Genomic DNA, 25,105 nt, shown 5'->3' with positions numbered 1-25,105 from the left:
GTCCTCAGCCTCCTCTCAGGTGCAAAGTCATGTAGATGGTGCTGTGGTTTCTGACGTTGTAGTCCTCCAGTTTGGCACCCTGCATCTCCCGGCCTTGGTGAATGAGCCTCTGCTGGCTCGCTGGCACCCCCTCTCTTTTCTCGACTCTGTTCTTGAAGTTGCTCACAGTCTCGCCGGGTTGGATGTCGTAGGTGCTCATCTGTCCCTTTTCATTTCTGAGGAACACCTGGATGGGAGCAGGTGGAGGAGGCTCGGTGACCAGCAGGGACACCCGGGAGCAGTGCTGTAAGCCGTAGTAGCTGATGGGTTTGGAGTCGTCATTGGGATGACCGTTCAGAAAATCCAGTTTCTGCGTCTGAGGGTCGACTTCCAATTTCTCCTGGATTTTTATTTTCAGAGAGCCAACTGTGTCCTCTGGGTTCACGGTCAGAGTGTGGGACTCACCCAGCATGTTAATAGTTATATCCATGTTGGTTGTAGTCTGAAAGAATTCAAAATAGTCCATTAGAAAACACACACACTGGGGAAAAATGACTTTTCAGTTCTTTATCAGCTTCCTACCTTGTGATGACGTTTTCACTTCAAGTCTTCAAACGTGGAAACGTAAATGATGCTCGAGCAGCAGCTAAGTTGAAGGGCTCAGCCTTTATATACACTCTGCCTCAGCTGATCCACACCCTCACACTCACCTAAGGTTCGTTTTCCCTCTCTGCCATAACAACTTTCAGTTTCTATTGTCTAAGCATGACTTGGCTCTAATGCTGTAATTAAAAAGCCTTTCCTTCACAAAATCTAGACTTAAGAAAAATGCCTGCATGACCTGCAGAATCTCCTTATCATATTAGGTGTCCACAATTGTCACTTAAAGTCGAACTTTATGCTTTCTCACTTTTGAAAGTGATTACATCCTTGCATTACATACTTGAGTCTTTTGCTGATAGGTTTCTAAAAAGAAACATGCAGATTTAAAATATAACATGCAGCTTTCTATAGATGGATACATAAAAACACTTTATTTGTTACATTTATGATTAATGTATTTGAACGTAGACACAACACATTTGTGTCGGCCTTGGCTTATTAAAGTTCGTGTCTTGAACTTTGCCTGTGTGTGTTTCAGGTACTGCACTCTCAAAGACTGAATCAACCGGCATTTCAGCCATGGGTCATTGTGAGCATCACAGGGAAGGTTGAAGCCGCCCACTGCAGCTGTATGGCTGGAGTCGCGGAGAGCTGCACCCATGTCCCTGCTCTTCTGTTTAAAGTAGAAGCAACAGTGAGGATCTCTGGCACAAGGACTGTTACAGAGGAACCTGCATACTGGGTTTTGCTGGGTAATATGACCAAGATACAGCCAGAGGTTGGCCATAAGATAGACTTCTCCTCTTCAGCTGCCCAAAAAAAGGCTCTCAATCAAAACATAAACAGACCATCTGTAGTGACAGGTAAAAGAAGCCGTCCTCAAAACAGAAAAATTCCACCTGCTACTGTGGAGGAGTTGGATCAACTGATGGGAAAATATTTTTCCAAGCATAGTTCTGTTCTGAATAACCCATAATGTTTTAATTTAGGGGGGCCTGTAAATAATTTGCATTTACTGATTATGTACTTACTAATTACCACTGTTCAAAAGTTGAATAAAGAAAAAATCAGGTGTTTACCTATTTTTAATTAAAACCAGTTTATAGAACATCACATCAGTTACAATGTAGAATCAGTGTCATGTATAGTTTACAAATGACAAAATGTTCACATAAAATGATGACAGCATTTATATAATATCACCCACTGCTAGCATTCTGTAATTTACTGTCTCTTTTGAAAATGTATCACTGCATATACAGCACAAGACTTTTAGGAGTATTTAACAAGAGCATTTCCCCTGGTTTTACTAACACACTGGGGCACATGTTCACCAAAACGCAGCAAACCTTTGCCATCTTATCCAGGAGGGTCACCTTTTCACCCTCACATGGAAGAAGTAATCTGATTGGCATGGTGTTAGCATATATAGCATGGCAGCAAAGTGCAACAATATCTCTTCGTGTACGGGTCAAGAGTTCAGGGTATGCATTTAATTTCTTGCATGTCTGTAAATGACTAGTACAATGGTATGAATAATCCTTCACATTTTACCAGTATAAAAGTAAAACAATTACATCGTCTCATCGGGGCAACCTAAAAGACTCCTTTTATGGCTAGTCTTTGCACATCATAATAACACAGAAGAGAAGAAAGCAATTCATTCTCGATTGCTGTTAATTCCAGGGGATTTTCCAACCGGTTTTGGTTATTGCATGTGCACTGATAATGCTTACTGTCCTGTCATTGTAAGCCAGTCAAAATACATAAATAACACATTGTGATCATGCTGAAGACCACAGACGGCAGTCCAGGCGTCCCGCACTTAGACTGACTCGAGTCAGTCTAAGTGCGGGACATTGTCTTAAAAAGTGGGACAAGGAATAGAAATGCTGTACAAACCCACATAAAGAGGGGCATCTGGTCACCTGGGTAGGCCTATAATAGATGTATTGGAGTCAAAACCACTGAAGGATTTTAAAAATAATTCTGTGCTGAACTGGGAAACAAAGAAGTGACTTCAGTAATGGCAACAATAGTTATTCATTTGTGTTTTAAAGGTAATACTGTTGGTTATGTGTGTGGGCACACACATCACACTGTGGACTCTGTGGAGAACAAATTGCGTTAGATATCACGAAATACGTTTAAAATTCGTTGGCATGCCGAGCAAAGAGCCCTTTAAAGTGAAATGCTGTTTATTTGCCATCTGACGATATCATGTGGAGTTGCGTCCTGCCACCTGTAGGGGCGCTGTTTTGGAAACCCCCATATGCGTCATATGCTCGTCAAATGATCGTTTGGAGGTTGATCAAAACAACCCCTTGATACCTGACCAAACAGGTTTATCCACTAAGTGGGGGATGAACAGCTGGGAAACAGCTGCTGACAGGATTACCAGGAAAAAATCGGTCTAATTTTAGTTGACTGTACTTTTTTAGTTTTAGACATGATTTACAGGGAAACAAAACAGAAAGGGCAGAACAGAGATGGGTGCACTGTGATAAGGAATTGTCATGATGACCAACAATGCGGTAACGAAATGATCCTCGGTAGAAATAAGGGTCTCAAAGTGTGCTAAGAAAAAAAAAAGGGTGGGAATGGATGTTTGTATATGTGTGTGCCTGTATGTCTGTGTCTATATGTCAGGTTGGGTGTCAGACGCCACTTCTCTGGGGACATCTCAGGCCCTCCAAGGTTTGGAGGCCTATCTCCCCCTACCACCACTTCCCCTGCCAGTGGCGGACTCCCTCAGACATCGGTGCGTTGGTGGTTCTTTGTGTCCGGGGGTGGGCGTCCAGGTACACACCGGCTCACTCCTTGGCGGCCGCTTATCGGGGCCTGGAGCCTGGGGCTCGCTCGGGCCACTTCGGAGGTGGGGTGCCCCCGGCCTCTTGGCCTGGGGCTCGGTCACTCAGGCACGGCTGGCTACCGGCGGAGCTCACGGGCGCGTCACTGCAACCCCCCCTGGCTTCTGCTCCACGGCTGCTGAGTGAGCCCTCATCTGGGACTCTCCTCAGCTCTTTCTGGGACAGTGGCGCGGCTGCCCCTCTGTTGGTCTTCCTTGGTCTCTTGTGTTCTGGGGGCCTCTGGATGTCTGGAGTTTTGATCTCCTCCACACCTGCTTCACGCCCTGGAGGACGGGGCTGTGGCCCCCCCACACCCTCTAGCAGATTATTACATGAAGGAACCTTTTAAAAAAAAAAAACAAGCGCGTCCATGCTCACAGGTGTACACACGGGTGATCACACCCACAAACTACACCCTTTTTGGCTCCTACCTCAAAGCACACTGTGTTCTGTTGATCTTATGTGCTGCACAATAATGTTTAATATTTAGTATTTACTGTCATATTCCCATATATCATTGTGATGTTGTTTATTCTATTACTCTTGTTCTGTTCTGCTTGTTTTCTTTTTTCTTTCTCAGCAGGTGACCCAGGTGATTGATATATGCATTTTTTTTCTTTTTTTCTTTTTTTTTTCTGCTCATTCTGTTGGTTTTTGTTTTTTGCCCTTCTCCCCCGTCCCTCTTCTCAGCTGTTTCTCTTTCCCTCTTTCTTTCTCCCCTTCTTTCCTCCAGTCAAGTCTGTCCCGTATTCAGTAAGCGAAAATAAAATAAACAATAAAAGGTGAATCAAATGGACCATTACGGCAAGGCTGGGATGGTCAGTTTGGTAAAGTAAATCCGTTGGGCATCTTTCTTTGCCTTTAGACGACAATTCTGATGGCAAAAGAGCCAAACGGGACAGGCACAAACCCCCCCCCCCCCCCCCCCCAAAAAAAAAAAAAAAACACCTTACCATTGCATCACCACCACTCTCAACCCTTCACACTAGACGGGTTGGAGCCATGCTTTCATATTTATGCCAATCCTGACTTTACCAGCTGAATATCACAGCAGACATCGAGATTCAGACCAGTTGTCCAATAAAAACTCCAGTGTTGCTGAGCCTGTGTGAACTATGATCAGGTTCCTGTTCTCAGCTGACAGGACTGACACCTCCTGCACCTCGGCTGCATACCACCTAACAGCAACAAACGTAGATCACCTTTCTTCCCCATTCTGATGTTCGGTTTCAACTTCAGCAGGCGTTACTGGCCCTACCTACATATTTAAATGCACCTATATGCAGCTTGTGATCGGAAGTTCAGATATTTTTGTTTATAAGCAGCTGAACAGATGTACCTAGTAAATTGGATAGTCAGTCTTTATCTTCCTGTTTCTCTCTCTGTTGCCTGTCAACAATAAAAAATAAAAGACTAAAGCAACTACAAAAAAATAAATAAATAAATAAATAAAAATGCTGCTATAACATTTTAAATACTTGACTGGAATTATATATATTTTAAAATTTATCTAATAAAATACATTAGTTTATATGACTGAGAGTCTCATAAACTTTAAGAATGACAGTCCCCCTTCCTCCCTTCTTGAGCTGTCACGGACACAGGAAATGCAAAGAGAGAAAAACTTCTATTGGAAACTTTATTCTCTGTAATCAGTGCAGGTAACATGTATTTGTCATGACAGAGTCCATAAAATGCTGATTTGTATGAATTACAGTTGTTCGTTGTGCCAAATGAAAACACAGATTTGCTAACTTGTTACACAACACATAATGAGAACAGTGAATAAAAAAATAAATACAAGATTAGTCAAACTTATTAAGATTCTATAGTATACATTTTTTTTCTGGTGTATGAATCATGTTAAAGTGTCCTCAGCCTCCTCTCAGACGGAAAAACATGTAGATGGTGCTGTGGTTTCTGACGTTGTAGTCCTCCAGTTTGCCACCCTGCATCTCCCGGCCTTCATGAATGAGCCTCTGCTGGCTCGCTGGCACCCTCTCTCTCCCCTCGACTCTGTTCTTGAAGTTGCTCACAGTCTCGTCGAGCCTGATGTCATAGGTGCTGGAGTGTCCCTTTTCATTTCTGAGGAACACCTGGATGGGAGCAGGCGGAGGAGGCTCGGTGACCAGCAGGGACACCTGGGAGCCGTGCTGTAAGCCGTAGTAGCTGATGGGTTTGGAGTCATCGTTGAGAGGGGTCTTCTGGCCGTTTATGAAAACCAGTTTCTGCGTCTGAGGGTTGACTTCCAGTTTCTTGTAGATTTTTATTTTCAGAGAGCCAACTGTGTCCTCTGGGTTCACGGTCAGAGTGTGGGACTCACCCAGCATGTTAATAGTTATATCCATGTTGGTTGTAGTCTGAAAGAATTCAAAATAGTCCATTAGAAAACACACACACTGGGGAAAAATGACTTTTCAGTTCTTTATCAGCTTCCTACCTTGTGATGACGTTTTCACTTCAAGTCTTCAAACGTGGAAACGTAAATGATGCTCGAGCAGCAGCTAAGTTGAAGGGCTCAGCCTTTATATACACTCTGCCTCAGCTGATCCACACCCTCACACTCACCTAAGGTTCGTTTTCCCTCTCTGCCATAACAACTTTCAGTTTCTATTGTCTAAGCATGACTTGGCTCTAATGCTGTAATTAAAAAGCCTTTCCTTCACAAAATCTAGACTTAAGAAAAATGCCTGGCCTGTGGAGTCAGTCTAAGTGCGGGACATTGTCTCAAAAAGTGGGACAAGGAATAGAAATGCTGTACAAACCCACATAAAGAGGGGCATCTGGTCACCTGGGTAGGCCTATAATAGATGTATTGGGGGTCAAAACCACTGAAGGATTTTAAAAATAATTCTGTGCTGAACTGGGAAACAAAGAAGTGACTTCAGTAATCAAAGAAGTGACTTCAGTAATGGCAACAATAGTTATTCATTTGTGTTTTAAAGGTAATACTGTTGGTTATGTGTGTGGGCACACACATCACACTGTGGACTCTGTGGAGAACAAATTGCGTTAGATATCACGAAATACGTTTAAAATTCGTTGGCATGCCGAGCAAAGAGCCCTTTAAAGTGAAATGCTGTTTATTTGCCATCTGACGATATCATGTGGAGTTGCGTCCTGCCACCTGTAGGGGCGCTGTTTTGGAAACCCCCATATGCGTCATATGCTCGTCAAATGATCGTTTGGAGGTTGATCAAAACAACCCCTTGATACCTGACCAAACAGGTTTATCCACTAAGTGGGGGATGAACAGCTGGGAAACAGCTGCTGACAGGATTACCAGGCAGAAATCAGTCTAATTTTAGTTGACTGTACTTTTTTAGACATGATTTACAGGGAAACAAAACAGAAAGGGCAGAACAGAGATGGGTGCACTGTGATAAGGGATTGTCATGGTGACCAACAATGCGGTGACGAAATGATCCTCGGTAGAAATAAGGGTCTCAAAGTGAAAAAAACCCTTACCATTACATCACCACCACTCTCAACCCTTCACACTAGACGGGTTGGAGCCATGCTTTCATATTTATGCCAATCCTGACTTTACCGGCTGAATATCACAGCAGACATCGAGATTCAGACCAGTTGTCCAATAAAAACTCCAGTGTTGCTGAGCCTGTGTGAACTATGATCAGGTTCCTGTTCTCAGCTGACAGGACTGACACCTCCTGCACCTCGGCTGCATACCACCTAACAGCAACAAACGTAGATCACCTTTCTTCCCCATTCTGATGTTCGGTTTCAACTTCAGCAGGCGTTACTGGCCCTACCTACATATTTAAATGCACCTATATGCAGCTTGTGATCGGAAGTTCAGATATTTTTGTTTATAAGCAGCTGAACAGATGTACCTAGTAAATTGGATGGTCAGTCTTTATCTTCCTGTTTCTCTCTCTGTTGCCTGTCAACAATAAAAAATAAAAGACTAAAGCAACTACAAAAAAATGCTGCTATAACATTTTAAATATGGAATTATATATATTTCAAATCTGACGAAATCGCGTGGAGTTGCGTCCTGCCACCTGTAGGGGCGCTGTTTTGGAAACCCCCATATGCGTCATATGCTCGTCAAATGATCGTTTGGAGGTTGATCAAAACAACCCCTTGACACCTGACCAAACAGGTTTATCCACTAAGTCTGAGGGTCGACTGCCAGTTTCTCGTAGATTTTTATTTTCAGAGATTCAACTGTGTCCTGTGGGTTCACCCTCAGGTTAAGGAACTCACCCACCATAGTGATAGTTATATTCATTTTGACTGTAGTCTGAAAGAATTAAAAAATAGTTCTTTAAATTACACCCGAAAAAAAGAGTTTTCTGTTATTTCTCGCAGGCTCGCCCAGCTTCCTACCTTGGGATGGCTTATCGAGGCAAAACAAACGTCGGAAATCTTTAGGTAAACAATGATGCTCACACAACAGCTGATCAGCGCCCGCCCACTCACTTAAGATTCGTTTTTGAACTCTGATGTAATAACTTTCGGTTTCTAGTGTCCAAACATCACGCAGTGCTATGGTGCTTTTGGTATTTTGATCAGAGACTATCCTTCTTTATAAACAAAACAAAACAAAACAAAACACGTGTTTACGAGCAACCTACAAAGGGCGTGTTAGGTTAAGAAATATGGAAATCCCGATTTTTTTTTCAGATCTCTCTTTTGGTAACTCGGAATCAAATAAAGTATGATTCTGTTTAATTTTGAACACAAAGATATGCAAACTATTTATGAACATTTCCTTTTCGCTTTATTCTACTGGATGTGTTGCGGATTATTTCAATACTGGAGAAAACTTCTGACTGTATATGTGCACTGAGACACACACACACACACACACACACACTGTGAAAATAAAACTGATTTGAGTCTACTTTTGAATGTACAGACAGTTGTAACTGACCTCGGGTCAGCGGGAAGCTTGTTCCAATGACCACAGTAATGTCAGCACCCTCAGGACTCTTAATGGTGAATTCCCTTTCAGTAATGTGTATGTAAGGACTGGCTGCTGCATTCTGAACATGCTGAAGTCTTCCTACTCAGGATTTGGATAGTCTTGCCAATTCATTGGATTAAATTCTTTTATAAATGCAAATGTTAACTAGCTACTGCTAACAATACTCCAGTGTCAAACCACACTTCTGCAGCAGTGTAATATAAAGAGCCTTATATTAACAATTTATTGCTGATGTAGCTCCTTTGAATTAAGGAGATTGGCATCAGCCACAATGTTTCATTTTCACTTATTAATTTATTGTTTCACAATGTTTGCTGCCAGTGATATATGCAGGAACAGACATCACATATATGATATAGTAGAGTCTGTGGGGGACTAAATTATGTAAAATTCCTACATTGTATTGATGTCACACCAGAAATGTTCTTTTTAAGATCTGAATTACATGGAAACACAACAGAATGGTCAGAACAGAAGATTGGTACTGTGGTCATAAAGGGATGGACATGGACAGCAACAGTAATTAGTTAATCTGTGGTGACTAAATGATGCAGTAATAAGGGTCTCAAAGTGTGCTAAGAAAATATCTCCCACTAAACTAGCAGTAACAGCTTGAACTGTTCATACAAGGAAACACTGATCCATGTTGTTATGTCATTAACACCAAATTCTGACTCTGCTATCTGAATGTTGCAGCAGAAATAGAGACTCAGCCTTCCATTGTCTAATTTTAGTGAACATGTGTGAATTATAGCCTCAGTGTCCTGTTTTTCACAGACATGATTGATACCCGGTGTGGTCTTCTGCTGCTGTAGTCCTTCTGGCTCGATGAGCTGTGTGTTCATAGTTCTTCTGCATTAGATATTTGAGTTAATGAACAGCTGAACAGTAGCCCAGTGAGTGTTTGTATCTCTCTCTCACTCACTTAAATCACTTTTCTTCCACATTCTAATGCTCACTTTGAACTTCGGGAAGCCACCTTGACCAGATCTACAAGGTTTAAATGTAGATATTCAGTTCAATTCCATCTAATTGCTGCCGTGTGCTTAGCTGGTTCGTTATGAGCAATAATGCGCAGTCGAGGGGTGTACCTAATAATGTGGCCACTGAATATATTTCTCTTTCTCACACTCTGTAGCCTACCAGTGACTAAACACCAAATACTCTAAAATATTCAGCTTATGGTGATTTTTCAGAAAGTAAGAAGAGAATAGTTTTGCTCACATTTTTTGAAATCCTCCAAGATAAATCTTCAGGAAACATCTCGTATATAAATGTATCTAACTGTAATAAAAGCCAGATAACTGAGATAATACAACAGACTTATGTTTATTGTAAATCTGCTTAATCTGATCAATGATTTTCACATACAGAAACTATTGTGATTAACACTTAAACAGTGGACTGGAACCATTACATCCTGCTGTTGTAACACTTGGAATACTCGACTTGGAAATTAAATATTAGATATTTTCTCTCTCTCTCTCTCTCTCTCTCTATGGCCTACCGATTACTAAATATCAAATGTCCAAATACTCTAAAATCAAAGTCAAAGTCAAAGTCAGCTTTATTGTCAATTCTGCCACATGTACAGGACATACAGAGAATAGAAACTACGTTACTCTCAATCCCTAGATAAAATAGCAAATGAACATTTAAATATAAGAGTGATTAAAAATGCAAGTAAAATAATTAAAAAGTAAAATTTAAATAAATACAATACAATACAATTTTTACATATAACAAGAAAGCTATACAATATACAATATAATGAGTAAATGACATTGAGTGCAAACCAGGCAGAGTAGTGCAAATGGGCAAATAGTGCAAATGGAGATTTGGTAATGTACGGTAAGAGATAGTGTAACAACAAAGTCTTATGAGGTAGTGGCAGTCCAATGCTCCACAAAGTGACTGGTAACTGGTGCAGGCCAGTGAGTGAGTTAGAGAGTGTGTGTGTGTGTGTGTGTGTGTGTGTGTGTGTGTGTGTGTGTGTGTGTGTGTGTGTGTGTGTGTGTGACAGAGTTCAGTAGGACCGTGGAGGAGAGAGGGGAGAGGGGGCAGAATCGGGAGGGAGTTAAGCTTCCTGACAGCCTGATGGATGAAGCTGTCCTTCAGTCTGCTGGTCCTGGCCCGGAGACTCCGCAGTCTCCTCCCCGACGGCAGCAGCTTGAAGAAGCTTTGCATTGGGTGCGTGGGATCAGCCGCTATGCAAAGGGCTTTTTTAGTGAGACGGGTGCTGTAAATGTCCTGGAGGGAGGGGAGAGAGACACCAATGATCCTCTCTGTAGCTCTCACTATGCGTTGGAGGGTTCTATGACAGGATGCATTGCAGGTTCCAAACCACACAGTGATGCAGCTCGACAGGATGCTCTCGATGGTGCCTCTGTAGAAAGTGTACATGATGGGGGCTGGTGCTCCTGCTCTTCTTAGTTTGCGGAGAAAGAAGAGACGCTGCTGTGATTTCTTGGCCAGTGCTGTGGTGTTGTACGTCCAGGAGAGATCCTCTGTGATGTGCACACCCAAGAACTTGGTGCTGCTCACTCTCTCCACAGACGCTCCGTCAATGGTCAGAGGAGCATGTTGGGTGTGCATTCTCCTGAAGTCCACAACAATCTCCTTCGTCTTCTCCACATTCAGAGAGAGATTGTTGTCAGCACACCACGTGGCCAGGCGTCTCACCTCACTTCTGTAGTCGGTCTCATCCCTGTTGCTAATGAGACCCACCACCGTTGTGTCGTCCGCAAACTTGATGAAGAGGTTGGAGCTGTATGATGGAGTGCAGTCATGGGTCAGCAGAGTGAAGAGGAGGGGGCTCAGCACACATCCCTGCGGGGCCCCCGTGTTTAAAATGATGGTGCTGGATGTATTACTGCCGACCCGTACTGCTTGAGGTCTTCCGGTGAGGAAATCCAACAGCCAGTTGCACAGTGAGGTGTTGAGCCCCAGCTGGACCAGTTTTTGAGTGAGCTGTTGGGGGATTATGGTGTTGAATGCTGAACTGAAATCTATGAACAGCATTCGAACATATGAGTCATTTTTGTCCAGGTGTGTGAGTGCCGAGTGGAGTGCAGTGGAGATGGCATCATCGGTTGAGCGGTTGGGCCGATACGCAAACTGGAAGGGATCCAGGGAGGGGGGCAGGACAGTCTTGATGTGTTGCATGACTAGTCGTTCGAAGCACTTCATCAGGATGGGAGTAAGTAAAATATTCAGTTTACGGAAACATTTTAGTATGTAACTTCTTGTTAAATTAAATTTTAAGACAAATCTTCAGGAAACAGCTTAATCTGACTACTATTGTGATTAACACTTCAACAGTGGACTGGAAACATTACATCCTGCTGTTGTAACACTTGGAATACTCGACTTGGAAATTTATATGAGTGAGAGTCTCTTATAAACACTGAAACTGTGATTTTAGAACTACTTTTAATGGGACCCGTTTGTCTTGTGATCTTCACGGTATAGCTACAGCCCCCCCCCCGGAGCTGACACAGACACAGGAAATGTTAAGACACATAAACTTCCGTTAGAAACTTTATTGTTTGTATTTAGTGCAGTTAACATGAATTTGTCATGACAGAATCCATAACACAGTGGTTTGTGTGACTTAAACACAAACTTTAACACAGAATGGTTAATGAACATAGACGGTGCAATCTGGAGGAATGTTTTTTTTTCTTCAAAGTAAAAGCACTAATAAATTAAAAAAATATATACAAGATTGGTCGATATCATTAAAATTAAATAACATGCATGGGCTTCCTGGTGTATGAATCATGTTAAATTGTCCTCAGCCTCCTCTCAGACGTAAAGTCAACTCGATGGTGCTGTGGTTTCTGACGTTGTAGTCCTCCAGTTTGCCACCCTGCATCTCCCGGCCTTGGTGAATGAGCCTCTGCTGGCTCGCTGGCACCCCCTCTCTTTTCTCGACTCTGTTCTTGAAGTTGCTCACAGTCTCGTCGAGCCTGATGTCGTAGGTGCTCGTTTGTCCCTTTTCATTTCTGAGGAACACCTGGGTCGGAGGAGGCTCGGTGACCAGCAGGGACACCTGGGAGCCGTGCTGTAAGCCGTAGTAGCTGATGGGTTTGGAGTCGTCGTTGAGAGGGGTCTTCTGGCCGTTTATGAAAACCAGCCTCTGCCTCTGGGGGTCGACTCCCAGCATGCTCTGGATTTTTATTTTCAGAGAGCCAACCGTGTCCTGTGGGTTCACCCTCACGGTGTGGGACCCACCCACCATAGTGATAGTTATATCCATGTTGGCTAGTCTGAAAGAATACAAAAATAGTTCCTTATAATACAAACGCTCAGGAAATAAAAGACTTTTCAGTTATTTCTCACAGGCTTGCCCAGTTTCCTACCTTGCGATGGCTTATTGAGGCAAAACAAACTTCTCCGGAAACTTGAAGTCCTCAGTCGTGCTCAGGTAAACAATGATGCTCACACAACAGCTGAGCGGAAAGCTTCAGCTGAGCTCTTTATATACTCTCCCGCTCAGCTGATCAGCGTCCGCCCACTCACTTAAGATTCGTTTTCCATCTCTGCTGTTACAACTTTCGGTTTCTAGTCTCCAAACATCACGCTGCAGTGCTATGGTGCTTGGGGTGGTTTGATCAGAGACTATCCTTCCTTAAAAACAAAACAAAACACAATTCGACCAACTTACAAATTAAGCCACGTGCAGCGGTCGTGCGTCAAAGGGCGTGTTCGGTTAAGAAATATGGAAATGTCGATTTTTGAGATCTCTCAGATTGAAATAAATTATGAATTTATTTCATTTTGAACACAAAGATATGCATTTTTTAAATTAACATTTCCTTTTTGCTGTATACCACTGGATTGCTAACTATCAGCAGATTACTATATCACTGGCAGATTACTAAAAATGAAAAAAACTTCTGTCTGTATAGGTGCACCGAGGCAGCAATGTTCAAGCAACAGAACTTGACCGAGAATCAGCACATTTGTAAGATTTCTTCATTGTTACTGGAGTTTATGAGAGCTATCGCTATGTTCAATGAAACTTAGCACAGAGAACTGTTCTTAGTTAATGCGGTGCATCGAATTTTTCCATAATTAAATGTTAATGGTAATTTTATTTATATGGCAAATGTCACAGCAATAAAGTCAATGTGCTTAACATAAAAGATATCATAGACATCATAGGCATCCTATGATGCCGTGGACACACACACACACACACACACACACACACACACACACACACACACACACACACACACACACACACACACACACACACACACACACACTGTGAAAATAACACTGATCTGAGTCTGCTTTTGAATACGCACACAGTTGTAACTGACCTCAGGTCAGCGGGAAGCTTGTTCCAATGACGACAGTAATGTCAGCACCCTCAGCACTCTTCATGGTGAATTCACTTCCAGTCATTCTGTGCTGAAATGGAAGTTATAGTGATGTCAGTACTGGGTAATGTGTATGTAAGGACTGGCTGCTGCATTCTGAACATGCTGAAGTCTTCCTACTCAGGATTTGGATAGTCTTGCCAATTTAATGTATTAAATTCTTTTATAAATGCAAATGTTAATACTGCTAACAATACTCCAGTGTTAAACCACACTTCTGCAGCAGTGTAATATAAAGAGCCTTGGATATTAGTAAATATATCCTTTGAATTAAGGAGACGGGCATCAGCCACAATATTTAATTTTGAGTTATTAATTTATTGTTTCAAAAATTTTTGCTTTCAGTGATAAATGCAGGAACACACGTCAGATCACATATATGATATAGTAGAGTCTGTGAGGGACTAAAATGTGTAAAATTCCTATAGTGTATTGAATTTTGCAGCAGAAATAGCGACTCAGTCTTATATTGTCTAATTTTAGTGAACGTGTGAACTATAGCCTCAGTGTCCTGTTTTTTACTGACAGGCTTGGACCCGGTGTGGTCTTCTGCTGCTGTAGTCCTTCTGGTTCGATGAGCTGTGTGTTCATAGTTCTTCTGCATACCTTGGTTATAAAGATGGGTTGTTTGAGTCACTGTTTCCTTCTTATCAGCTCAAAGCATGTTGATCATGTTTAAATGTAGTGACCTGCTGCTATGTGACTGGCTGTTTAGATATTTGAGTTAATGAACAGCTGAATAGGAGCCCATTGAGTGTTTGTATCTCTCTTGATCTTTCAATGTGTAGTCTATCACTGACTAAATGATTTTTCAGAAAGGACAGCAAGGAAATGTGTCAATTTTAAATGTTTATATCAGAGAATATTTTTCCGTGTTTTTCCTTAAATGGTTTAAGTTCTGTTTGCTGACTCTCTTCCATTAGACCATAGGTGTCAAACTCTGGCCCGTGGGCCAAATTTAGCCCGCAGCCTAATTACATTTGGCCCGCGAAGCCATACCAAATTACTATTAGAGCTGGCCTACTGGTATTATACAGCTAATATATATATTGTTTGGTATTAAGCTTTGCTTGTTCCATATTCCGTTTTTCAGCAAAACGTAAATGAGTCCATAAGAAAAGATTCATTCTTATATCTGGAGGAATAAATATATTTCAGTAAATATTAACGTTAGCCCACGACTTTTTTTCAGTTTTGAATTTTGGCCCACTGTGTATTTGAGTTTGACACCCCTGCATTAGACCCTGACTTAGTCTTCCAAAATCTAAGCTCTAAGTTTGTGAAATTAGTATTGTTATTATAATATTTTGTATTTAACAGGATGAACACTAGTTTAATGTCCAATAAACTTGCATAGCCAGAGACTACAGAGACTGCAGCGTGTTGTGCGCTCTGCTGAGAAGGTGATTGGCTGCAGACTCCCATCTCTGCAGGACCTGTACACCTCCAGGACACTGGGGCGTGCAGGTCGGATCGCAGCTGACCCTTCTCACCCTGGACACAGTCTGTTTGACCTGCTCCCCTCAGGCAGGAGGCTCCGGTCCATTCGCACCAGAACCTCTCGCCATAAGAACAGTTTCTTCCCCTCTGCTGTTGGACTCATGAACAATAACCATATGACTGTTCCCAGCACTAACACATGACCCTACACTGTGTTCACTGCATCATTCCATGTTTGGCACTGATCACCACCTGCACTCATGTATATATCTATCTACTTAGCACTTTTAATTCTTATTTTTATGTCTATTTAAGCGTTATATGACAGTATGTTTGCACTAAGTACCGCAGCAATTTCCTAATGTTGTAAACCTGCTCAACATTTGGCAATAAAACCCTTTCTGATTCTGATTCAGAAAAGCCTATATGGCACCAACAACCATACCATGTTTAAAATCACTTTTCTTCCACATTCTGATGCTCACTTTGAACTTCAGCAGGTCACTTTGACCAGATCTACAAGTTTTAAATGTAGATATGCAGTTTAATTCAATCTAATTGCTGCCGTGTGTTTGGTTCATTAGTTACTAGCAATAATACACCGTTGAGCTGTGTACCTAATAATGTGGCTACTGAATATATTTCTCTTTCTCACACTCTGTAGCCTACCAGTGATTAAACACCAAATACTCTAACATATTCAGTTTATGGTGATTTTTCAGAAAGTAAGAAGAGAATAGTTTTGCTCACATTTTTTGAAATCCTCCAAGTTTGTAAAATTAAATATGAAGGTAAATCTTCAGGAAACATCTCGTATATCAATGTATCTAACTGTAATAAAAGCCAGATAACTGAGATAATACAAGAGACTGTTATGTTTATTGTAAATCTGCTTAATCTGATCAATGATTTTCACATACAGAAACTATTGTGATTAACACTTCAACAGTGGACTGGAAACATTACATCCTGCTGTTGTAACACTTGGAATACTCGACTTGGAAATTTATATGAGTGAGAGTCTCTTATAAACACTGAAACTGTGATTTTAGAACTACTTTTAATGGGACCCGTTTGTCTTGTGATCTTCACGGTATAGCTACAGCCCCCCCCCCGGAGCTGACACAGACACAGGAAATGTTAAGACACATAAACTTCCGTTAGAAACTTTATTGTTTGTATTTAGTGCAGTTAACATGAATTTGTCATGACAGAATCCATAACACAGTGGTTTGTGTGACTTAAACACAAACTTTAACACAGAATGGTTAATGAACATAGACGGTGCAATCTGGAGGAATGTTTTTTTTTCTTCAAAGTAAAAGCACTAATAAATTAAAAAAATATATACAAGATTGGTCGATATCATTAAAATTAAATAACATGCATGGGCTTCCTGGTGTATGAATCATGTTAAATTGTCCTCAGCCTCCTCTCAGACGTAAAGTCAACTCGATGGTGCTGTGGTTTCTGACGTTGTAGTCCTCCAGTTTGCCACCCTGCATCTCCCGGCCTTGGTGAATGAGCCTCTGCTGGCTCGCTGGCACCCCCTCTCTTTTCTCGACTCTGTTCTTGAAGTTGCTCACAGTCTCGTCGAGCCTGATGTCGTAGGTGCTCGTTTGTCCCTTTTCATTTCTGAGGAACACCTGGGTCGGAGGAGGCTCGGTGACCAGCAGGGACACCTGGGAGCCGTGCTGTAAGCCGTAGTAGCTGATGGGTTTGGAGTCGTCGTTGAGAGGGGTCTTCTGGCCGTTTATGAAAACCAGCCTCTGCCTCTGGGGGTCGACTCCCAGCATGCTCTGGATTTTTATTTTCAGAGAGCCAACCGTGTCCTGTGGGTTCACCCTCACGGTGTGGGACCCACCCACCATAGTGATAGTTATATCCATGTTGGCTAGTCTGAAAGAATACAAAAATAGTTCCTTATAATACAAACGCTCAGGAAATAAAAGACTTTTCAGTTATTTCTCACAGGCTTGCCCAGTTTCCTACCTTGCGATGGCTTATTGAGGCAAAACAAACTTCTCCGGAAACTTGAAGTCCTCAGTCGTGCTCAGGTAAACAATGATGCTCACACAACAGCTGAGCGGAAAGCTTCAGCTGAGCTCTTTATATACTCTCCCGCTCAGCTGATCAGCGTCCGCCCACTCACTTAAGATTCGTTTTCCATCTCTGCTGTTACAACTTTCGGTTTCTAGTCTCCAAACATCACGCTGCAGTGCTATGGTGCTTGGGGTGGTTTGATCAGAGACTATCCTTCCTTAAAAACAAAACAAAACACAATTCGACCAACTTACAAATTAAGCCACGTGCAGCGGTCGTGCGTCAAAGGGCGTGTTCGGTTAAGAAATATGGAAATGTCGATTTTTGAGATCTCTCAGATTGAAATAAATTATGAATTTATTTCATTTTGAACACAAAGATATGCATTTTTTAAATTAACATTTCCTTTTTGCTGTATACCACTGGATTGCTAACTATCAGCAGATTACTATATCACTGGCAGATTACTAAAAATGAAAAAAACTTCTGTCTGTATAGGTGCACCGAGGCAGCAATGTTCAAGCAACAGAACTTGACCGAGAATCAGCACATTTGTAAGATTTCTTCATTGTTACTGGAGTTTATGAGAGCTATCGCTATGTTCAATGAAACTTAGCACAGAGAACTGTTCTTAGTTAATGCGGTGCATCGAATTTTTCCATAATTAAATGTTAATGGTAATTTTATTTATATGGCAAATGTCACAGCAATAAAGTCAATGTGCTTAACATAAAAGATATCATAGACATCATAGGCATCCTATGATGCCGTGGACACACACACACACACACACACACACACACACACACACACACACACACACACACACACACACACACACACACACACACACACACACTGTGAAAATAACACTGATCTGAGTCTGCTTTTGAATACGCACACAGTTGTAACTGACCTCAGGTCAGCGGGAAGCTTGTTCCAATGACGACAGTAATGTCAGCACCCTCAGCACTCTTCATGGTGAATTCACTTCCAGTCATTCTGTGCTGAAATGGAAGTTATAGTGATGTCAGTACTGGGTAATGTGTATGTAAGGACTGGCTGCTGCATTCTGAACATGCTGAAGTCTTCCTACTCAGGATTTGGATAGTCTTGCCAATTTAATGTATTAAATTCTTTTATAAATGCAAATGTTAATACTGCTAACAATACTCCAGTGTTAAACCACACTTCTGCAGCAGTGTAATATAAAGAGCCTTGGATATTAGTAAATATATCCTTTGAATTAAGGAGACGGGCATCAGCCACAATATTTAATTTTGAGTTATTAATTTATTGTTTCAAAAATTTTTGCTTTCAGTGATAAATGCAGGAACACACGTCAGATCACATATATGATATAGTAGAGTCTGTGAGGGACTAAAATGTGTAAAATTCCTATAGTGTATTGAATTTTGCAGCAGAAATAGCGACTCAGTCTTATATTGTCTAATTTTAGTGAACGTGTGAACTATAGCCTCAGTGTCCTGTTTTTTACTGACAGGCTTGGACCCGGTGTGGTCTTCTGCTGCTGTAGTCCTTCTGGTTCGATGAGCTGTGTGTTCATAGTTCTTCTGCATACCTTGGTTATAAAGATGGGTTGTTTGAGTCACTGTTTCCTTCTTATCAGCTCAAAGCATGTTGATCATGTTTAAATGTAGTGACCTGCTGCTATGTGACTGGCTGTTTAGATATTTGAGTTAATGAACAGCTGAATAGGAGCCCATTGAGTGTTTGTATCTCTCTTGATCTTTCAATGTGTAGTCTATCACTGACTAAATGATTTTTCAGAAAGGACAGCAAGGAAATGTGTCAATTTTAAATGTTTATATCAGAGAATATTTTTCCGTGTTTTTCCTTAAATGGTTTAAGTTCTGTTTGCTGACTCTCTTCCATTAGACCATAGGTGTCAAACTCTGGCCCGTGGGCCAAATTTAGCCCGCAGCCTAATTACATTTGGCCCGCGAAGCCATACCAAATTACTATTAGAGCTGGCCTACTGGTATTATACAGCTAATATATATATTGTTTGGTATTAAGCTTTGCTTGTTCCATATTCCGTTTTTCAGCAAAACGTAAATGAGTCCATAAGAAAAGATTCATTCTTATATCTGGAGGAATAAATATATTTCAGTAAATATTAACGTTAGCCCACGACTTTTTTTCAGTTTTGAATTTTGGCCCACTGTGTATTTGAGTTTGACACCCCTGCATTAGACCCTGACTTAGTCTTCCAAAATCTAAGCTCTAAGTTTGTGAAATTAGTATTGTTATTATAATATTTTGTATTTAACAGGATGAACACTAGTTTAATGTCCAATAAACTTGCATAGCCAGAGACTACAGAGACTGCAGCGTGTTGTGCGCTCTGCTGAGAAGGTGATTGGCTGCAGACTCCCATCTCTGCAGGACCTGTACACCTCCAGGACACTGGGGCGTGCAGGTCGGATCGCAGCTGACCCTTCTCACCCTGGACACAGTCTGTTTGACCTGCTCCCCTCAGGCAGGAGGCTCTGGTCCATTCGCACCAGAACCTCTCGCCATAAGAACAGTTTCTTCCCCTCTGCTGTTGGACTCATGAACAATAAACGTACGACTGTTCCCACCACTAACACATGACCCTACACTGTGTTCACTGCATCATTCCATGTTTGGCACTGATCACCACCTGCACTCATGTATATATCTATCTACTTAGCACTTTTAATTCTTATTTTTATGTCTATTTAATGCACTAGTATGTTTGCACTAAGTACCGCAGCAATTTCCTAATGTTGTAAACCTGCTCAACATTTGGCAATAAAACCCTTTCTGATTCTGATTCAGAAAAGCCTATATGGCACCAACAAACATACCATGTTTAAAATCACTTTTCTTCCACATTCTGATGCTCACTTTGAACTTCAGCAGGTCACTTTGACCAGATCTACAAGTTTTAAATGTAGATATGCAGTTTAATTCAATCTAATTGCTGCCGTGTGTTTGGTTCATTAGTTACTAGCAATAATACACCGTTGAGCTGTGTACCTAATAATGTGGCTACTGAATATATTTCTCTTTCTCACACTCTGTAGCCTACCAGTGATTAAACACCAAATACTCTAACATATTCAGTTTATGGTGATTTTTCAGAAAGTAAGAAGAGAATAGTTTTGCTCACATTTTTTGAAATCCTCCAAGTTTGTAAAATTAAATATGAAGGTAAATCTTCAGGAAACATCTCGTATATCAATGTATCTAACTGTAATAAAAGCCAGATAACTGAGATAATACAAGAGACTGTTATGTTTATTGTAAATCTGCTTAATCTGATCAATGATTTTCACATACAGAAACTATTGTGATTAACACTTCAACAGTGGACTGGAAACATTACATCCTGCTGTTGTAACACTTGGAATACTCGACTTGGAAATTTATATGACTGAGAGTCTCTTATAAACACTGAAACTGTGATTTTAGAACTACTTTTAATGGGACCCGTTTGTCTTGTGATCTATACGACATACAGCCCCCCCCCGGAGCTGACACAGACACAGGAAATGTTAAGACACAAACTTCCGTTAGAAACTTTATTGTTTGTATTTAGTGCAGTTAACATGAATTTGTCATGACAGAATCCATAACACAGTGGTTTGTGTGACTTAAACACAAACTTTAACACAGAATGGTTAATGAACACAGACGGTGCAATCTGGAGGAATGTTTTTTTTTCTTCAAAATAAAAGCACTAATAAATTAAAAAAATATATATACAAGATTGGTCGATATCATTAAAATTAAATAACATGCATGGGCTTCCTGGTGTATGAATCATGTTAAATTGTCCTCAGCCTCCTCTCAGACGTAAAGTCAACTCGATGGTGCTGTGGTTTCTGACGTTGTAGTCCTCCAGTTTGCCACCCTGCATCTCCCGGCCTTGGTGAATGAGCCTCTGCTGGCTCGCTGGCACCCCCTCTCTTTTCTCGACTCTGTTCTTGAAGTTGCTCACAGTCTCGTCGAGCCTGATGTCGTAGGTGCTCGTCTGTCCCTTTTCATCATTTCTGAGGAACACCTGGGTCGGAGGAGGCTCGGTGACCAGCAGGGACACCTGGGAGCCGTGCTGTAAGCCGTAGTAGCTGATGGGTTTGGAGTCGTCGTTGAGAGGGGTCTTCTGGCCGTTTATGAAAACCAGCCTCTGCCTCTGGGGGTCGACTCCCAGCATGCTCTGGATTTTTATTTTCAGAGAGCCAACCGTGTCCTGTGGGTTCACCCTCACGGTGTGGGACCCACCCACCATAGTGATAGTTATATCCATGTTGGCTAGTCTGAAAGAATACAAAAATAGTTCCTTATAATACAAACGCTCAGGAAATAAAAGACTTTTCAGTTATTTCTCACAGGCTTGCTCAGTTTCCTACCTTGCGATGGCTTATTGAGGCAAAACAAACTTCTCCGGAAACTTGAAGTCCTCAGTCGTGCTCAGGTAAACAATGATGCTCACACAACAGCTGAGCGGAAAGCTTCAGCTGAGCTCTTTATATACTCTCCCGCTCAGCTGATCAGCGTCCGCCCACTCACTTAAGATTCGTTTTCCATCTCTGCTGTTACAACTTTCGGTTTCTAGTCTCCAAACATCACGCTGCAGTGCTATGGTGCTTGGGGTGGTTTGATCAGAGACTATCCTTCCTTAAAAACAAAACAAAACACAATTCGACCAACTTACAAATTAAGCCACGTGCAGCGGTCGTGCGTCAAAGGGCGTGTTCGGTTAAGAAATATGGAAATGTCGATTTTTGAGATCTCTCAGATTGAAATAAATTATGAATTTATTTCATTTTGAACACAAAGATATGCATTTTTAAATTAACATTTCCTTTTTGCTGTATACCACTGGATTGCTAACTATCAGCAGATTACTATATCACTGGCAGATTACTAAAAATGAAAAAAACTTCTGTCTGTATAGGTGCACCGAGGCAGCAATGTTCAAGCAACAGAACTTGACCGAGAATCAGCACATTTGTAAGATTTCTTCATTGTTACTGGAGTTTATGAGAGCTATCGCTATGTTCAATGAAACTTAGCACAGAGAACTGTTCTTAGTTAATGCGGTGCATCGAATTTTTCCATAATTAAATGTTAATGGTAATTTTATTTATATGGCAAATGTCACAGCAATAAAGTCAATGTGCTTAACATAAAAGATATCATAGACATCATAGGCATCCTATGATGCCGTGGACACACACACACACACACACACACACACACACACACACACACACACACACACACACACACACACACACACACACACACACACTGTGAAAATAACACTGATCTGAGTCTGCTTTTGAATACGCACACAGTTGTAACTGACCTCAGGTCAGCGGGAAGCTTGTTCCAATGACGACAGTAATGTCAGCACCCTCAGCACTCTTCATGGTGAATTCACTTCCAGTCATTCTGTGCTGAAATGGAAGTTATAGTGATGTCAGTACTGGGTAATGTGTATGTAAGGACTGGCTGCTGCATTCTGAACATGCTGAAGTCTTCCTACTCAGGATTTGGATAGTCTTGCCAATTTAATGTATTAAATTCTTTTATAAATGCAAATGTTAATACTGCTAACAATACTCCAGTGTTAAACCACACTTCTGCAGCAGTGTAATATAAAGAGCCTTGGATATTAGTAAATATATCCTTTGAATTAAGGAGACGGGCATCAGCCACAATATTTAATTTTGAGTTATTAATTTATTGTTTCAAAAATTTTTGCTTTCAGTGATAAATGCAGGAACACACGTCAGATCACATATATGATATAGTAGAGTCTGTGAGGGACTAAAATGTGTAAAATTCCTATAGTGTATTGAATTTTGCAGCAGAAATAGCGACTCAGTCTTATATTGTCTAATTTTAGTGAACGTGTGAACTATAGCCTCAGTGTCCTGTTTTTTACTGACAGGCTTGGACCCGGTGTGGTCTTCTGCTGCTGTAGTCCTTCTGGTTCGATGAGCTGTGTGTTCATAGTTCTTCTGCATACCTTGGTTATAAAGATGGGTTGTTTGAGTCACTGTTTCCTTCTTATCAGCTCAAAGCATGTTGATCATGTTTAAATGTAGTGACCTGCTGCTATGTGACTGGCTGTTTAGATATTTGAGTTAATGAACAGCTGAATAGGAGCCCATTGAGTGTTTGTATCTCTCTTGATCTTTCAATGTGTAGTCTATCACTGACTAAATGATTTTTCAGAAAGGACAGCAAGGAAATGTGTCAATTTTAAATGTTTATATCAGAGAATATTTTTCCGTGTTTTTCCTTAAATGGTTTAAGTTCTGTTTGCTGACTCTCTTCCATTAGACCATAGGTGTCAAACTCTGGCCCGTGGGCCAAATTTAGCCCGCAGCCTAATTACATTTGGCCCGCGAAGCCATACCAAATTACTATTAGAGCTGGCCTACTGGTATTATACAGCTAATATATATATTGTTTGGTATTAAGCTTTGCTTGTTCCATATTCCGTTTTTCAGCAAAACGTAAATGAGTCCATAAGAAAAGATTCATTCTTATATCTGGAGGAATAAATATATTTCAGTAAATATTAACGTTAGCCCACGACTTTTTTTCAGTTTTGAATTTTGGCCCACTGTGTATTTGAGTTTGACACCCCTGCATTAGACCCTGACTTAGTCTTCCAAAATCTAAGCTCTAAGTTTGTGAAATTAGTATTGTTATTATAATATTTTGTATTTAACAGGATGAACACTAGTTTAATGTCCAATAAACTTGCATAGCCAGAGACTACAGAGACTGCAGCGTGTTGTGCGCTCTGCTGAGAAGGTGATTGGCTGCAGACTCCCATCTCTGCAGGACCTGTACACCTCCAGGACACTGGGGCGTGCAGGTCGGATCGCAGCTGACCCTTCTCACCCTGGACACAGTCTGTTTGACCTGCTCCCCTCAGGCAGGAGGCTCCGGTCCATTCGCACCAGAACCTCTCGCCATAAGAACAGTTTCTTCCCCTCTGCTGTTGGACTCATGAACAATAACCATATGACTGTTCCCAGCACTAACACATGACCCTACACTGTGTTCACTGCATCATTCCATGTTTGGCACTGATCACCACCTGCACTCATGTATATATCTATCTACTTAGCACTTTTAATTCTTATTTTTATGTCTATTTAAGCGTTATATGACAGTATGTTTGCACTAAGTACCGCAGCAATTTCCTAATGTTGTAAACCTGCTCAACATTTGGCAATAAAACCCTTTCTGATTCTGATTCAGAAAAGCCTATATGGCACCAACAACCATACCATGTTTAAAATCACTTTTCTTCCACATTCTGATGCTCACTTTGAACTTCAGCAGGTCACTTTGACCAGATCTACAAGTTTTAAATGTAGATATGCAGTTTAATTCAATCTAATTGCTGCCGTGTGTTTGGTTCATTAGTTACTAGCAATAATACACCGTTGAGCTGTGTACCTAATAATGTGGCTACTGAATATATTTCTCTTTCTCACACTCTGTAGCCTACCAGTGATTAAACACCAAATACTCTAACATATTCAGTTTATGGTGATTTTTCAGAAAGTAAGAAGAGAATAGTTTTGCTCACATTTTTTGAAATCCTCCAAGTTTGTAAAATTAAATATGAAGGTAAATCTTCAGGAAACATCTCGTATATCAATGTATCTAACTGTAATAAAAGCCAGATAACTGAGATAATACAAGAGACTGTTATGTTTATTGTAAATCTGCTTAATCTGATCAATGATTTTCACATACAGAAACTATTGTGATTAACACTTCAACAGTGGACTGGAAACATTACATCCTGCTGTTGTAAC

The 25,105-nt window shown here is 41.1% G+C and overlaps 5 protein-coding genes across 6 annotated transcripts; all 5 read right to left on the bottom strand.

The window, feature by feature from the left end:
* LOC101484566 (polyubiquitin-like) lies at positions 1–843 on the bottom strand. Its single transcript, XM_004544561.5, has 2 exons — positions 562–843; positions 1–481 (listed from the first exon to the last, which is right to left on the bottom strand). The coding sequence occupies exon 2, from the start codon at positions 467–469 to the stop codon at positions 5–7; it is 465 nt and encodes a 154-aa protein (XP_004544618.1). The 5' UTR covers positions 470–481; positions 562–843; the 3' UTR covers positions 1–4.
* A 4,226-nt stretch (positions 844–5,069) lies between these two features.
* On the bottom strand, positions 5,070–7,858 carry LOC101465468 (polyubiquitin-like). 2 transcript variants are annotated; one of them, XM_076890467.1, is made up of 2 exons: positions 7,286–7,858; positions 5,070–5,791 (listed from the first exon to the last, which is right to left on the bottom strand). In XM_076890467.1, the coding sequence occupies exon 2, from the start codon at positions 5,777–5,779 to the stop codon at positions 5,306–5,308; it is 474 nt and encodes a 157-aa protein (XP_076746582.1). In that variant the 5' UTR covers positions 5,780–5,791; positions 7,286–7,858; the 3' UTR covers positions 5,070–5,305. The 2 variants fall into 2 exon arrangements, with proteins under 2 accessions (XP_076746582.1, XP_024660339.2); XM_024804571.2 differs by lacking the exon at positions 7,286–7,858 and adding an exon at positions 5,872–7,271.
* A 4,054-nt stretch (positions 7,859–11,912) lies between these two features.
* On the bottom strand, positions 11,913–12,903 carry LOC106676750 (polyubiquitin-like). The gene is made up of 2 exons (XM_076890843.1): positions 12,750–12,903; positions 11,913–12,656 (listed from the first exon to the last, which is right to left on the bottom strand). Exon 2 carries the CDS (start codon positions 12,644–12,646, stop codon positions 12,182–12,184), a length of 465 nt encoding a protein of 154 aa, XP_076746958.1. The 5' UTR covers positions 12,647–12,656; positions 12,750–12,903; the 3' UTR covers positions 11,913–12,181.
* Positions 12,904–16,373: 3,470 nt separating this feature from the next.
* On the bottom strand, positions 16,374–17,364 carry LOC112429751 (polyubiquitin). Its single transcript, XM_024804526.2, has 2 exons — positions 17,211–17,364; positions 16,374–17,117 (listed from the first exon to the last, which is right to left on the bottom strand). The coding sequence occupies exon 2, from the start codon at positions 17,105–17,107 to the stop codon at positions 16,643–16,645; it is 465 nt and encodes a 154-aa protein (XP_024660294.2). The 5' UTR covers positions 17,108–17,117; positions 17,211–17,364; the 3' UTR covers positions 16,374–16,642.
* A 3,455-nt stretch (positions 17,365–20,819) lies between these two features.
* LOC143421486 (polyubiquitin-like) lies at positions 20,820–21,815 on the bottom strand. Its single transcript, XM_076890842.1, has 2 exons — positions 21,662–21,815; positions 20,820–21,568 (listed from the first exon to the last, which is right to left on the bottom strand). The coding sequence occupies exon 2, from the start codon at positions 21,556–21,558 to the stop codon at positions 21,091–21,093; it is 468 nt and encodes a 155-aa protein (XP_076746957.1). The 5' UTR covers positions 21,559–21,568; positions 21,662–21,815; the 3' UTR covers positions 20,820–21,090.
* Between the last annotated feature and the right edge of the window lie 3,290 nt (positions 21,816–25,105).

The sequence above is a fragment of the Maylandia zebra genome, linkage group LG12 (genome assembly GCF_041146795.1).
Source record: "Maylandia zebra isolate NMK-2024a linkage group LG12, Mzebra_GT3a, whole genome shotgun sequence".
NCBI lineage: Eukaryota > Metazoa > Chordata > Actinopteri > Cichliformes > Cichlidae > Maylandia > Maylandia zebra.
This window is presented reverse-complemented; position numbering and strand designations above follow the sequence as displayed.

Excerpts from the sequence above, each read along its gene's own strand:
- LOC101484566 (XM_004544561.5), bottom strand. The coding sequence starts at position 469 with ATGGATATAACTATTAACATGCTGGGTGAGTCCCACACTCTGACCGTG.
- LOC101465468 (XM_076890467.1), bottom strand. The coding sequence starts at position 5,779 with ATGGATATAACTATTAACATGCTGGGTGAGTCCCACACTCTGACCGTG.
- LOC106676750 (XM_076890843.1), bottom strand. The coding sequence starts at position 12,646 with ATGGATATAACTATCACTATGGTGGGTGGGTCCCACACCGTGAGGGTG.
- LOC112429751 (XM_024804526.2), bottom strand. The coding sequence starts at position 17,107 with ATGGATATAACTATCACTATGGTGGGTGGGTCCCACACCGTGAGGGTG.
- LOC143421486 (XM_076890842.1), bottom strand. The coding sequence starts at position 21,558 with ATGGATATAACTATCACTATGGTGGGTGGGTCCCACACCGTGAGGGTG.